The 15718-nt window shown below is 36.4% G+C and overlaps 1 protein-coding gene across 1 annotated transcript; it reads right to left on the bottom strand.

Annotated features, from left to right (window-relative positions):
- Positions 1–8492: 8492 nt before the first annotated feature.
- LOC142182249 (uncharacterized) lies at positions 8493–14925 on the bottom strand. The gene is made up of 6 exons (XM_075256401.1): positions 14483–14925; positions 14322–14429; positions 13685–14017; positions 12553–12641; positions 12038–12454; positions 8493–8686 (listed from the first exon to the last, which is right to left on the bottom strand). Exons 1-6 carry the CDS (start codon positions 14923–14925, stop codon positions 8493–8495), a joined length of 1584 nt encoding a protein of 527 aa, XP_075112502.1.
- Between the last annotated feature and the right edge of the window lie 793 nt (positions 14926–15718).

The raw sequence follows: 15718 nt of genomic DNA, 5'->3' as shown, positions 1-15718 counted from the left end.
ACCAGTTTAATCCCGAATCGAGGAAAAGAATGACTCCATACTACAGTCTGCGCACCAGAAATCCGGATAAGGAATATTGTTAACCCGGGAGAAGGTGTTCGGCATTCCCGAGTTCCGTGGTTCTAGCACGGTCGCTCAACTGTTATATTCGGCTTGATTATCTGATTTTATACAAATATGAACCTATGTGCAAATTTTATCTTTTAAATGCTTTTATCATTTACTGTTATTTGTATCAAGAATTGCAACATCATGGAAACACATCTCGAACCACGTCACATCAATGCACCCGTGGTTGTTGGCATATTTCAACTCTGTTGAGATTTGGATTTGGGTCACATAAATGTGCACCCGCGTTTAAGAAAATTAAATTATTAAAGGCGCGCCTAAAGCGACTAGCGTATCATTTACTTTGGGTAGGGCCGTGGAATATTGCTAAACGGTCCATCCCGAAGTCTAAGCAATTTTAAAGTAAATATTTACTGAGGGCCCCGCAATTTTGTATTTTTATTCGGCGAGGCTCATCTCATTCTTATTTTTAAAAGGAATTTGCAACGTCATGGACACACATCTCGAACCACGTCACAATCAATGTACCCGTGATTAGAAACACATTTCGACTCCGTTGAGATTTGGATTTGGGTCACATAAATGTGCACCCGAGTTCAAGAAGGTAAGATTTGTTAAGGCGCGTCCTAAAGAGACTAACGTATTGTTATTTTAGGAAGAGGCCGTGAAGGTTCATTAAACGGCCAAATCCAAAGTCTAGTCAATGGTTATGTATTTATTGAGGGCCCAGCGATGTGTGATTTATTTGGCGAGGCTCGTCTCATTTTTATTTTTAAGGATAAACCTACAGTGACTACATTTCTTCTATTAAGTTTGTCTCTAAAAATAAAAGAAAATTTCTCAATTAATTACATGCTGAAAAACATAACTTATTAGTTATTAGTTTACGGCTAGTGCGAATGGAAAATTGCGATCGAGTTTGTACAAAGAAAAGAAAAAAAAAACTGCTTTCATTCTATATTCTATTATTCAATAATACTAGAACATGAGTTTGACACATCATAATATCAAAACAAATTAACTAGTATTTGATTAATTTAAACTAACATTATTAGATTAAGAAATTATACATATGCAACCCCATTACTCATTAATAAATCGACTACATTTTTATACCAAGAAAGGAAAACTATATTCAAACACAAATCTAAACAGGAGGGATTCAACAGGAACGAAGCCTGATTAATATTTCATTTCGCTTCAAGCCGAGAGTGTACAAATGTGTACCTGGAAATGGCAGTACAAAAAGAAAAGAAGTAGGAGTCATCAGCAATAATACCACAGCAACAGCAGATTCCCTCTTTTTGAAAAGTAGTCAAAGTGGGTCCCCTTGTTCCCTCTTTTTGAAAAGAAGACATCATTATCCACCTTTTCCTTTTTGCTTTTATCATTACGTCTTGTCCCCCACCATAATTAAATAATCTTCAATTGGTTAATTCCTGTATTACCCCTAAAACTACTGTTACTGCCCTGATTCAAAATCTGTTATAACTTCAAAAATCTGTCCAAATAACAATTATCGCACATTTAAATAGCAATTAACTATAAAAATCACACAATTTAGACGTTAAATGCTAAAAATGCAACGTACATGATTTTTATGATTAAATAAATACTAAATGCAAATGCGACATATTTTTGTAATTTTTTATTAATTTAACCAATAAACACGCACAGACAGAAATACAAATAATTATCAAAAATGCCATAAAAATTCTAAAATTGCACACAAAGGAAAATTATTTTATTTTGGATTTTTTGGGATAAATTCTCTCATAGGGCAAAAATCACGTGCTTATTTTGCTCAACATTAAAATGCTGGATAAAAAATAAATACCACCTTAAATAGTGGCTATCCCACGCCAATATAAATGAAAAAACAAAACGGGTATAGGTTAAAAGGGGCGACCAAATAGGACGATCCATGCGATTTTTACAACTTAGACTCCCAGCTATTTAGGCCCACATTCAATATTGGAATTGGGGCACAATCTGAGCTTGTTCATGCAAATAAGAGCGGGAACTGCGGATTGGTTTACGGCTTTACGCAAATGTACACTTTTCTGTACCTATTTTAAAAGATATGCAAATATAACCCTTGAAAAATTATACTTCCGTCTAATGCTTATTCATTTCATTTTTAGTTTGCTTACAAAATATTTGGTTGTGGTCTAACATTTACAATAATTACAAAATTTTAGACCGTAGTCTAATATTTTCTCATAAGGTTTTAGTTTGCTTTCAAAGGATCTTTAGATCACGGTTTAAAAAGTGATGAAATTCAAAAATAGCCAGATTTACAAGTGGTAATCGAAAAATAGCCACAGTTTCAAAAATAAACGAAATTTAATCATTTTTCATGTAAAGATAAATCTGAAGAAAACACTGTTCAATCCGGAAAATATTCCAGCATAATATACTGAACTTCCAACATAATATACTAGAGTTCCAGTATAATATACTGGACTTCCAGCATAATATTCTGGAGCTCCAGTATAATATACTGAGTCCATCATAATATGCTGGAAATTCACACACAAGTGCTCCAATCTCTAATATATTATGCTGGAACTTTCCGTGTGTTCGAGTTCCAGCATAATATGCTGGAAGTTCATACACATGTGCACCATTCTCCAGTATATTATGCTGAAACTTTCCGTGTTGTAGCAAAATAGTGGATATTTTTCTTTGCAAATATTGGCTATTTTTTAATTGCCAGTACGAAAACCGATTAGTCCGTACTATTTTCACAAACAAAAAGGGATAACTAGCGAAAACCTCGTTTGGCTGGATGGTCAGTTTTTAGAAGTTCACAATGACCTGGGCATGATGTCCGGTTGACGCTCAACCACTGCAGCCGGCCGCCGCATGTGTTGAACGACAATTTGTGTAAAAACTTCATGTGCAAAAATGAAGTAACTTTGAATTTAATTTTCTAAGGGAGCAAAGTGGGACCTTATGAAAGAGTCGTGCAAGTTAAAACTGATATAATACAAAATATTATATTTTTGTAAGTCTAGTTAGAACTGTATTTCGTGTACATTTTTAAAGACTTTAAAAGTTCAGACGTGGCTACTACCAAAACCTATTAAGACAAGTAAACATTTTGAAACATTTAATATTCTTCTGTCTTCCTTTCCCTTTTCGCCATAGTCTTTATTAGAGGAAAAACATTGAAATTTTACACTTTTGCTGGAAGAAGCAGCAATGGACTTTTAAGACTTTAGAATAGCAGTTTACATAATATCAAACCATTACCTTTTGGGTGGGAATTGGGGAAGCTAACTTAGACATATTTGGTACAATTGGGAGTGGGGAGTTAGGGATTTCTACTAGAGTACTGCACGCCTAGACCGAGCCGGAGGTAGCAATTGAACATCGGGTTCAATTGGACACAATATTTTTGATATAAAACGTAAGTACAACAACAAACTCAGTGTAAACTCAATGGGGTCTGAGAAGATAGTGTGTACGCAGACCTTATCCCTAACTCCAAGAAAGGGCATACAACTTAAATATATAAGTAAAAAATTACTAAAATTTCAACAAGCATTAAAATATGAATCCATTACTTCAAAAAATATAATAAATTGAATGCTAAAACATTATAAGTTGAGCCCATTGAAAACTAAATCTTGAATTCACCTAATAGCTTGTTTGCCCAAGTTGGAAAAAATAAGCTTATTTTGAAAAGTAGTACTTTTTTCAAAAGTATTTTTCAGCTCGTGTTTGACTAATTAATTGAAAAGCACATCTAAGCAGTAATTAATATTTGGCCAAACTTTAAGAAAGTATTTTAAGTGTATTTTTCTTAAAAGTGCTTATAGAAAAAAACTACATTTTCCTGCTTTCTCCTCGAAAACACTTTTTTTTTAAAAGTTTGACCAAATACAAACTTAAAATTTAGAAGGAAAAAAAAAAACTTTGGAGAAGTTAGGCAAAACATGCTACAAATAAGACTTGATATTTTCTCTCAAAGTGTGTATGGATTCATCCGTCGCTAGGGAATGGGGGATTTGTGTGTGTGTGTGTGTGTGCTGGTGGTGCTCTGAAGTTGATATAAACCCAATTTGCCTGTTTATCTCAACATATTATTGTTGTCTTTGCCAAAAAGAGTAATCGGAAAATTCAATGGAAACTACTACGGCTGTTCTGTTCTATACCTATCAGTCAACATATTCTATTATAATATTATAATATAATAGAATATTGATGAAGTAAGCCTTGTGAATTAAAGGATACATCTTATCTTGGTGGGTGGTTGCTAAAGTTAATCAAGTTTGTAGAAACTCAATTTAAGACAGAAGAATCAAGTGGTCCTGCCACTCGTGTTATTATTCCTACTCAATTTAACAATTCCACCATAATTATTCCTTATCTTAATTTAACTAAACGACAATTCTTCTTTCAATCTTTTTCCTTTTTTCTTTTAAGGGATGGAGGGTTGGAGTTAATTGTCCTAAGTAAGCGAATAATTTCATAATGGCTAATACTCGTCTATCTAGCATTCAAGAGAATATTGTTCTCGTAAAAAGACGTCTAGTAGCAATAATAAAGTTGTCTTCGTGTTACTTATACGTTATGGGTTCGAACTATGAAAGCAACCACTAATATTTATATTAGGGTAAGCTGTCTATATCATATCCCTTAGCGCGCGACCTTTTTTCGAACCTTGTGTAAACACGGAATACCTTATGCAGTGGCTACCCTAAAAGTGATTGATCATTAGCGGCAAGGGAAAATAAAATTGCAATGGTTGCTACTAAATATAGATCGACATAGCATATTAGCTAGCGTCGAGTTGGAAAAGGATCACTGTTTGTTATTCTGGCGCATCTAAATATTTATTTGAGTTTAATAACAATAGTTACTGCATTGCAATGTATATTTTACATTATTAGATTAAATTAACTTACAATAATATACACTACATATTTTTTAGCAAAGTTGATAGGGTAACATGTGACTCAGCACTATCAACTTAACGTCAGAAAGATCATTTTCTTTCATAATTTGTCTGTTTTTTTCTTTCTAAAAATAGTAACTTATTACTATAACCGATAAAATTGTACTGATGATATTATAATTTTTGGATTAACAAATTAAATCCTTTTTCTTTTATTTTATTAATTTTCTGAAAGTGGAAGGAGATTCAGGCCCTGAGGTTGTTCAAAAAGCGAGATACTGGCGTGATAGTTTAATTAAGTGTAATCTTGACTGAAATTAGATAATAGGGGACACCAAAGCACAAGACATCATAAGAATAAAAGGAAGAGCTGCGTCATAATCTCTCTTAATCATAACTAACAACACTATTAAAATAATCAGTTTGAGATTTAATTACTCCACTTGCATCATCCTTATAAGGCTTAATAAGATCATCATCTTCTTTTTTTTCAAGGCAACCTTTACGTTGGCAGATACAATGGATCTCCGCTTTTAATTAATTAATCGATCAATTCTCAATAACATATCAAAGGCTCTGCACCAAGCCCGAAAACTCCCATGCACGCTTCTAATCATCAAAATCGGCGTCATTAGACTTCTTTTTCCAAGTAATTAAATAGAGACTATAATATAAATAAGGTCATCACTCTGGCCATTCCCTTCAAAGATATGATTAGGGCTGTTAAATAAATAATTTGAGTTTAATTTAAACGGATTAAACTGAGCTGTGTTAATAAACTGTTTACCCTAAAATTAGAGTAATAATTAAACTTGTATTGTGGTTTTAAGTATAATATATGATTTAATTCAACGCCAATTGATAGACAAAGGATTAAATAGACAAATTAAAGAGTAAAGTAGATCAAACCAGTGTGTAGGCCAAGTCTCGATCTCGACATGTGATGGTCTCGAGGTATAATTATGAGAATAAATGATAAAACAACTCTGAAGAACTATAGCTAAAATAGCAAGTGAATAATATACGTATATTTTCTTATCAGTGAACAATGGTCTACAAATGAATAGGATCCCTCTTTATATAATAACGGAGTCCTAAATAAAGTAACTTCTAATTACAGTAAGAAATCATATTTGACAGTTGTCTAACCACCGAAGACCAATCCAGTCCGAAATCTACGGTGTGATCCTCGGGCCGTTGCGGGTATCTCGCTCTTTCCGTTATTGAATCAAAACGGTATCATCTCGAAGCAGGCCTTCCTCGACAAATGATATCGACCTCGACATCGGAAAGGAGCTTCGACCCCGAGCTTGGCGTCCTGGCCTTCCGATGTGGTATAATAAAATCGAATAGCCCCGACTTCCACCCTATACAAAAACATATAGGATCACAACTAGGAATCTGATTACTCCAACTCCAACAATTTGCAATCGTTTATACGTTTTCTTTTAATTTCTTGATAACCAAAAAAAAAGTACAAAACTAGTAAAAAAAAAATTCCTTTAATACAATTACAATCCGTTTGGATTGACTTATTTTAAGTGTTTTTAAGCCAAAATAACTTTTAAGTTATTTTGTAATGTTTGAATAAATTTTAAAAAGTGCTTTAAACACTTGTTTTAATCTAAAATGACAAAAATAAGCCGAAAGCCTGCTTTGGACTTATAAGTCACTTAATAAAACAAGCCTATCCAAACAGAACATATATCTAAACATGCCCCCCAAAAACAGTATTTTGATATTTGACATGTCTTTTATGGATAAATTTGGACAAAATACATATCCCAAATCTGTCCTAATTACATGAACTTACGATTGTGCTCTGATCAAACTCCGATAAACCGATGCCTAATCTAACCCGTTCAAATGTTACGTGCTCATTGAAAAACACAATCAGTGCAATTGATAGTAGCCTATACTATACGATGTAGATGCTATTTATGCTCTAAGTTAATCATACTTTATTAATATTTTAAGTGCTAAATGATAACAAATTGCTCTAATTGAGGTTTTTATGCTTTGCACGAACTACTCCTGAGTTAGGAGGAGGATATAAAGTGTTTTAATTTGGGGTCAAATATGTAGATACAAGACCAATCAAGAAGAGCCCGGATGAAAACGAGCAAGAAAAGGTGAAGAAAAATAGGGCAACAGTCCACCGCGACTGCGGTAGGGCCGCCGCTGGAACGCGGTGAAAGAAGGCGAAAAATAGAAAGGTTTAAAATGATCGCGGTCGTGCCGTGGTTGTCCCGCGACCACGGTCGATCTGGAGAAGGCCAAGAAGTTTAAGGGCTAAAGTGTAAAGCATGAGAAACTTATCCTAACCCTATATAAACTCAACAAACTCGCCCAAGTAAAAAAAAAAGCTTGTTTTTAGACTCAATTGGAGGCAAGAAAAACTGTGAGAAGATCAAGACATCATTAGAGTTTTTTATTCTTCTTCTTGTTATCGTTATTTTGAGAATTATGAATGATTTTATAGTTTTATCTTGTTTTACAATGAATAGCTAAACATTTAATCTAGGGTTGATGGAACCAATTGTTAGATGAAGTTTTGACTCAGTTTTGTTATAATCAAGCCAAGTTTATTATATGGTTGTTCAACTATATTTTGTATGGTGATTAATTGAATGTGCCCTCGATTAATCGTGTCTAATTGCCTTGTGTTACTTGAGAAAGAATACTGAGTTAGATTGTTGTTGAACAACACCACTTTTGGGTAATTGAAGAGATTCATTACTTGAATTTAAAAGTGGGGTTAGAAATAACGAAACTTTGGTGGGATGATTTAGAGCTGCATAAATTATCAGCTAGAGTAGTTCGAGAGAATGCTTTAATAAATTTTCGTAGTTGATCGAGAGATAACTAGGGTAACCCATAGCTCATAATCCTCATAGAGTATTACGGCGATATTATAGCAAGAAAGTTAAGAATTAATCTAGCAATTGGGGAAATCAATACCTTATATCTTTTTACCATTAAATTATCTTTAATTTGGAATATTGTTAGTTTAAGATCATTTTACTTTAGTTAAACAAATCCCAATATTTATTGATAAAAATCTTGCATCCTGAAATTGTTTGAGCTTGTACTAGCATCACTAAGAGTTGTAATAGATAGGTTAGTTCCCTGAGGATTCGACTGCGAACTTGTAAATCGGATTATATTTGCAGCGACCGCTTTGTCTTTTATAAGGTATAGTTGGGTGAGATCTAAAGGATTGGGATGATGAACAATCCTTGAACAAATAAATCGAACTGAGGAAGAAGAAGAAGAATGTGGTTTATTGATAGAATACACAATTTCTCTGAGATGATTACAATCAATGCCCCTTTCCCGTATTTAACCTCTTATCATCTTCTCTAACGAATGCTAACCGATTAACAAGCTTACTCCTAACAACTTCAACAACTATAACCGACTATTAACTATTTTTATAGTGAAAAGACTACTATGCCATTAGGCTAATACCTCTATAGCTATAGTTCATAACAAAACACTGAAAGAATCCTTGTCCTCAAGGACTGAAATGAGGGAACTGCTGAGAGAGTGAATGAGTATCCATCCAAGTGTTGTCTTCCTTTGAGGAGTTGAACCATTTGATCAATACTTGGTCAACCTGCTTCCCTCTAGATTGGACTGATCTCCTATCTAGAATAGCTTCAAGATCTAAGACAATGTGGCCATGAGTCGATAATGAGACTGCCAAGTCTGGAACAACAACCACGTTATTAATGTATTTCTTCACTTATGACACATGAAAAGTGTAGTGGATCTTGGCCTAAGGTGGAAGTTCCAATTGATAGGCAACTGTGCCCACCTTCTGTAGAACGTTGAATAGTCCAAAGTATTTAGGATTGATCTTGTGATTAAGAGTGTCCTTTTAGGGACATTTGCCTGTAAGGCTATAGTTTGACAAAGACTAAATCCCCTGTCTCAAAGTTTCTAGTAGATCTCTTCTTGTCAACTTGGGCCTTCGTCCTACATTGTGCCAGTTGCAGGTGATGCTTGAGCAGCCTGATAGTCGATTCCCTAGCCTGCAAACTCCTTTCCACTTGATCAACCATGGAATAATGAGCTACATAGGGTAAGTGAAGAGGTAGTTTTTGCCCATACACTACATGAAATGGAGTCATTTTAATAGCAGTGTGATAGTTGGTGTTATACCACCATTCCGCAAGGGATAACCATTGTACCAACTCTGTAACGATCCGACCAGTCGTTTCATGAATTACCGCTCCGTTTTTTCCATTTTTGCTTCTTATTGCCTTGTTCAACGATATTATGTGTTATCAGGTTGGTTGGCTCGGGTTCGAAAAGGTTTTGGTAAGGTTTGAGACACTTAGTCTCTTTTGAGTAAGCTTAAGTTGGAAAAGTTAACCGAATGTTGACTTATGTGATAAAGGGCTCAGATATGAATTTTGATGGTTCAGATAGCTTCAGGAGATGATTTGGAATTTAGGAGTGTGATCGGAACATGTTTTGGAAGTCCGTAGTAGGTTTAGGCTTGAATTGGCGAAATTAGTATTTTGGCGTTTTCCGGTTGATAGATGAGATTTTGATATAGAGGTAGGAATGAAATTCCGGGAGTTGCAGTAGGTCCGTTGTGTCATTTGGGATGTGTGTGCAAAATTCATATTATTCTAACGTGGTTTGATAGACTTTTTGATCAAAAGAGGAATTCAGAAGATTTTGGAACCTTAGGCATGAATTCGATGTGATTTGGTTGATTCGATGTTGTTTGAGGTGTTTTGAAGATTGATATAAGTTAGGGTAGTGGTATATGACTTGTTTGTGCTTTTGGTTGAGATTTCAGGGGCCTCAGGGTGATTTCGGATGGGTGATGGAAAGATAGGAATTTGGAAATAGCAGCTGAAGCTAAGTATGCTGTCATAACCGCATCTGCGGCTAAGGGACCGCAGGTGCGGGCTCGCAGAAGCGCCCAATGGGTTGCAGATATGGCAAAGGGCCATGGGGATGGAACCGCAAAAATGGCATTTTGAGCGCACCTGCGGTATTGCAGGTGCGGGCGCCCAATCGCAGGTGCGGAGTCTGAGTTTTAAGTGAGAATTGCAGATGCGGTACGATTGACTGCATAAGCGGTAGTGCAGAAGCGGGGTTTGGGCTGCAGGTGCAAAAACCCTTGGCCAGAAAGTATATAAACTCTTCTTCTCGACTTTTGAGTTGTTCTTCACCATTTTCATTCGGGTTTGAGCTTGAGGGAGCTATTTTGAAGAGGGATTCAAGGGATAACACTTGGAGGTAAGGTTTTGAACCTAATAATTGATCATATGGCATTATTTCAGTGATTTGGCTTGAAATTAATGGAAATTAAGGGCTAAAAATTGGGTATTATGGTTGGTATTGGAAACCTTGACTTGGGGATTTGAGGGGCCATTTGTGGTCGGATTTTGGTACTTTTGATATGAATGAACTCGAGGAGTGATAAATAATTTATTGATATAAATGTTATCGAATTTCGAGACGTGGGCCCAGGGGTCGGGTTTGGCCAATTTCGGGATTTGTAATAATTTGATTTCTTTCGAGTGAGCTTGGTTCCCTTAACATATTTTGATGTTTTTGCACTAATTTTGGTTAGATTTAAAGCATCCGGAGGTCGATTCAAGAGGCAAAGGCATCGGGGGCTAGAGTTTGGACCGGATAGAGGTGAGTAATGGTTGTAAATATTTCGTTAGGGTATGAAACCTCGGATTTCACATCATTGTGCTATTTTGAGGTGACGCACATGCTAGATAACGAGTGTGGGGTTGTGCACTATTGAGGATTGTGACTTAGTCCATCCCGAATGACTGTTTTACTGTGTATTTAATTGAAAACTGTTTGCTATCATCATATTTTGGGATGAATGTCATATTTGGGCCTCGTGACACTTATTTTGGACCCTTAGGGGATTTTTACTATTATTCCTCACTGTTTTGACTTTATACTTGTACTCAATCATGCTATATTCTACTGTTTTTATAACTCAGCCATGTTTACTCTGTTTTGATATCTTAAATGATATTTTGAGCTGAGCATCATATTTTACTATGTCCGAGTGGCTTTTAGAGATTTTTGACTGAGTAGGGTTGAGGGCCTGTGTTGTGAGGTTATTATGGGATTGGGCTGCACACCGCAACAATGTTGTACTGATTATGATTATGAGGCTGTGGGCCTGAGTTGTTATGCCACGATGTGGCTTGATTTGAGGTCGAGAGCCTATTTATTATGCCACGAGATGACTTGATATTGCGCTTAGGCCGTAAGAGGCCCTTCCCGGAGTCTGTACACCCCCATTGAGCACGAGTACCCATTTTGTGATGTGATATAGCCTGAGGGGCTGATGTTGTTCCATGTTATTGCCCGGGAGGCTGATACGAGTGATTGTGAGATAGCCTGAGGGGCTGGTTTTATGTGTTTATCTTTTCTCATTGTTTTTCATTCCCTCGTTTAACGGTTAAAAGATGATTTAAAGAAGCTTATACTAAACTAAGGTGTTTTTCATAAGTTTTCACTATTTTATTGCACTGTATTGGTTTTACACTACCTCTTTGTAGCATCTTGTTGTGTTTTACGTGTTTTCTTATCTCTCAACTTCCTTTACTTTTATTACTCGCTAAGTTGGCGTACTCACATTACTCCCTGCACCATGTGTGCAGATTCAGGAGCTTCGGGTCCCGCTAGCGAGTGTTGATTGCTTCCAGCAGGCGGTTCGAAGATCACTAGGTAGCTGCTCGGCGTTTGCAGCCTAGTGTTTCTCCCTCTTATCTTACTTTCCCTTGTATTAGTTTCTGTAATAGACTGCATAGTCTCTCTCATACTATTGGATTTACGTTAGATGCTCATGACTGGTGACACCTCGATATCGGGCTGTGTTGGTTTTCCGCAAATTGTGTTATTTCACTTTTATTTTGGGATTATTAGCATGTTAATGAATTAAATTATGTTATTATAATTGTGTAAAATGAATTGGGAGTTGTGTCGGCTAGCCTTGTTTCACGATAGGTGCCATCACGACCGGGTCCGGATTTAGGGTCGTGACAAACCCCTTTGGCCTTTCACTGCACATGCACCTGGGATACCCTTCTAGGCATTTGTTTATAGCTTCTGTTTTCCCATCTGATTGAGAGTGATAGGTAGTGGAGTGATGTAGTTGAATTCTTTGCTCTTCAAATAAGGCTTCCCAAAACTTGCTTAAGAATATAACATCTCGATCACTGACTATTGTTTGAGGTAACCCATGAAGTTTATAGACATTGTCTAAGTAAGCTTGAGCCACTATAGAAGCTGTATAAGGGTGTACCAATGCAATGAAATGAGCATATTTGCTCAACTTGTCCATTACTACCAAGATCACAGATTTGTTGTGTGCCTTTTGAAGTGCTTCTATGAAATCCAGACTAATGTCTTGCCAAATTTTCTCAGCAATAGGGAAAGTTTGTAGTAGGCCTCGGTATTTGACATTCTCCCCTTCCACTTCTGAAAAGTTTCACAGCTCTTGATGTGATTATAAACGTCATGCTTCATCTTCTTCTAATTGTAAAGTTGACCAACCTTGAAGACAGTGGTAGCTATACCTAAATGACCCCCAACTGCTGAATTATGCAAATAATGCAGAACATCCTCCTTAAGAACAGGGTTATGACCAATGACAATCCTTCCCTTCCTATACAGGACCCCAACATGTAATAGGTATATTGGATTAGACAAAGGCTCTGCTTGTAGTTGAATTAGTAGCTTCTGTATATGAGGATCCCCTATATATGATTGTTGGACATTTAGAAGAAAATCAGAAGTAATAGTAGTTAGCATCTGCAGCTGAATTTGTGTAGCAGGGCATCTTGATAAGGTGTCAGCTGTTATGTTGTATTTCCTTTTTTTTAATAAAGTATAGTGTAGTCATACCCAATTAGTTTGGCCAACCATTTATGCTGGCTAGGAGTTGAAATCCTTTGTTCTAATAGTATTTGAGGCTCTGATGGTTTGTCTTGAGGACAAAATACTTCCCAAGTAAGGCTTCCATTTGTCAATGGCAGTTACACTGGCCAACATTTCCTTTTCATAGACTGATAGATGTTGATATTTTGGACTCAAAGCTTTGCTCATGTAAGCTAAGGGATGCTCAACCTACATTAACACTGCCCCAATACCGACCTCACATGCATAAGTCTCAACCACAAAGTCAAGAGAAAAGTTTGGCAATGCTAGCCCAGGGGCAGTACTCATAGCTTGTTTCAATTTATGGAAAGCTTTAGCAGTTTCTTCTAACCACCCAAACTTATCTTTCTTTAGAAATTTAGTTAGAGGTCTAACCATTATTTCATAGCTTTTGACAAACCTCATATAATAACTTGTTAGCCCTAAGAACCCCCTGAGTTCCTTAAGGTTTTGTGGGATAAGCCAGTCATTAATCACTTGTACCTTGCCAGGATCAGTGGTTACCCCCTACTGTATAATAATGTGACCCAAATACTCCACCTCAAGTTTTCCAAAGAAACTCTTACCGAGCTCCACAAATAGGTTGTGTTATTGTAGAATATCAAAGGCTTTTTGTAGATGAACCAAGTGTTCAGACCATGGGGGACTATAAATGAGAATATTATCAAAGAATCTAAGATGAACTTCCGTATATAGGATTGCATGATCTTATTCATGAGGCTTTGGAAGATTGAAGGAGCATTAGTGAGGCCTAATGGCATTACTACAAACCCATAATGGCCATTATAGGATCTAAAAGTTATTTTCTCAATATCCCTCTCATCCATTCTAATATGATGATAACCTGATCTAAGATCCAATTTTGAAAAATATTTTGATCCCCCTAACTCATCTAACAGTTCTTCTATCACTGGAATAGGGAACTTATCTTTTACTGAGCAGTCATTTAACTTTCTATAATCAATCCAAAGTCTCCACGTACTATCTTTCTTTTTAAGCATAATAATAGGAGAATATAATGGGCTTACACTAGGTCTAATGACACTAGATTCCAGCATCTCAGCAATCATCTTCTCAATTTCATCCTTTTGGCTTGTAGGGTATCTGTATGGCCTCACATTGATGTGTGAGACTCCTTCTCCAAAATAATCTTGTGATCATGAGCTCGATGGGGGTGGTAGGACTATTGGGTTCTCAAAAAGGGGTACATATTGTTGGAGCACCTTCTGTAGATCCTCTGAACTCTACACTTTCTGAGAATTTAATGTTACCCTTACTTCTTGCACTGAACTTACTTCTTGAGAGGGTTGAATAAACACCATCGACATCATGTAAATTTGACTAGGCTTGCTAAGTACTTTTTGCATTCGAATATCAGCTACTACTTTGAAAGGCCCAGGTTAACTACCTCTCAATGACACTTTCCTTCCACCAAACTGGAACTCCATCTTCAACTTCTTGAAGTTTCACCTTATATCTCCTAAAGTGATGAGCTATTGAATGCCTAATACTACATCTGCTCCTCCCAAGGGAATAACTAACATATCAGCTTTGAAATCCACTCCTTACATCTTCCAAGTGACCCATGCAACCATTACAGAAATGTGAACTTTGCTGCCATCTGCTATAGATATAGAAAAGGACAAAATGGTGTCCAGTCTACAACCCAACTTCTTTGCCATTGCGAGGTCCATGAAATTATGTGTGGACCTTGAGTCGATTAGAACATGAACCATTTTTCCTTTAACAACTCCTTTTACTCTCATTGTTCTATAATCACTAGTTCTATCAAGGGCATGAACAAAAACTTGAGGATTCAAGGTTGATTCCTCAGAGTTTTTATTCTCCTCTAGCTCATCTTCCCAAATAGACTCCTCTATTTCCTCATCCAATCCTAGGATAAATAATTGCTTCCTTCGACTATACTTGTGCTCTGGTGTGTACTTTTTATAGCACCAATAAGAAAGGCTATTTGCTCTTTTATCATCCATCTCCTTAGCTGATAACCTCATTGATTTTTGAAATATTGGTTAACTGTCAATCTTGTTGAATTTGCTAGGTCCTGAAGTCGTGCTGCCTTCACAACCTTGATTAAAATTAGACCCTCTGGAACTTGACCCCCACATGCTGCTAGGTGTAGTCATTAATGACCTTGAATTCCTCACTAATGTTTGGGCATGACCATTCTGCAATTTTAAAGATTGTTCTGCCAATCTTGCTTGGCTATAAGCTTTCATCAATGTTCTTGGTCCCAACATCCTTACTTGGACCTCAATCTCAGGTTTTAGATTGGCTAAAAAAATGTTGATGGAGTGCTCTTCCGTCCGCTTCACTTGATTCAGTAATTCATCGAATTGTCAAGAAATTCTTGAACACTCCCATTTTGTTTGAAAGCCACCAAATCCTTCATGGGATCTGCATATTCAACATCTCCAAATCTCAAGTACACTGCCCTAACATAATCTTCCCAATTTGGGAATCTCCTAATTCTCGGCTTCATATATATCTTATGCCATTGAAGGGCCTTGCCTTGCATGTTAATAGAAGTAGTTGAACGTTATTTTCCTCCTAAATATGCTTATAATCAAAGAATTGCTATGCTTTATACAATTAATCATTAATATCTTCCTCATTAAATCTGGGAAAATCGAACCTTTGATATCGACCTGCCTGATTAGGGCTTTGACCTCAAACGTGGTTTTCCCCAATTTCAGCTGCTTCTAGAGCTACTTGGACCGCCAAAGCTCCATTGTTGATCGTCATGGCAATTAACATTTGCTTAATTTCCCTCTATACTTCATCTTG

This window comes from Nicotiana tabacum, chromosome 6, assembly GCF_000715075.1.
Source record: "Nicotiana tabacum cultivar K326 chromosome 6, ASM71507v2, whole genome shotgun sequence".
NCBI lineage: Eukaryota > Viridiplantae > Streptophyta > Magnoliopsida > Solanales > Solanaceae > Nicotiana > Nicotiana tabacum.
This window is presented reverse-complemented; position numbering and strand designations above follow the sequence as displayed.

Coding starts and splice junctions, on each gene's coding strand:
- LOC142182249 (XM_075256401.1), bottom strand. CDS start 14,925: ATGAGGTTATCAGCTAAGGAGATGGATGATAAAAGAGCAAATAGCCTT. Junction 14,430..14,482: donor GCATGGGTCACTTGGAAGAT/GTAAGGAGTGGA, acceptor TGGGAGGAGCAG/ATGTAGTATTAGGCATTCAA. Junction 14,018..14,321: donor AAGGAAAGTGTCATTGAGAG/GTAGTTAACCTG, acceptor GAGGCCATACAG/ATACCCTACAAGCCAAAAGG.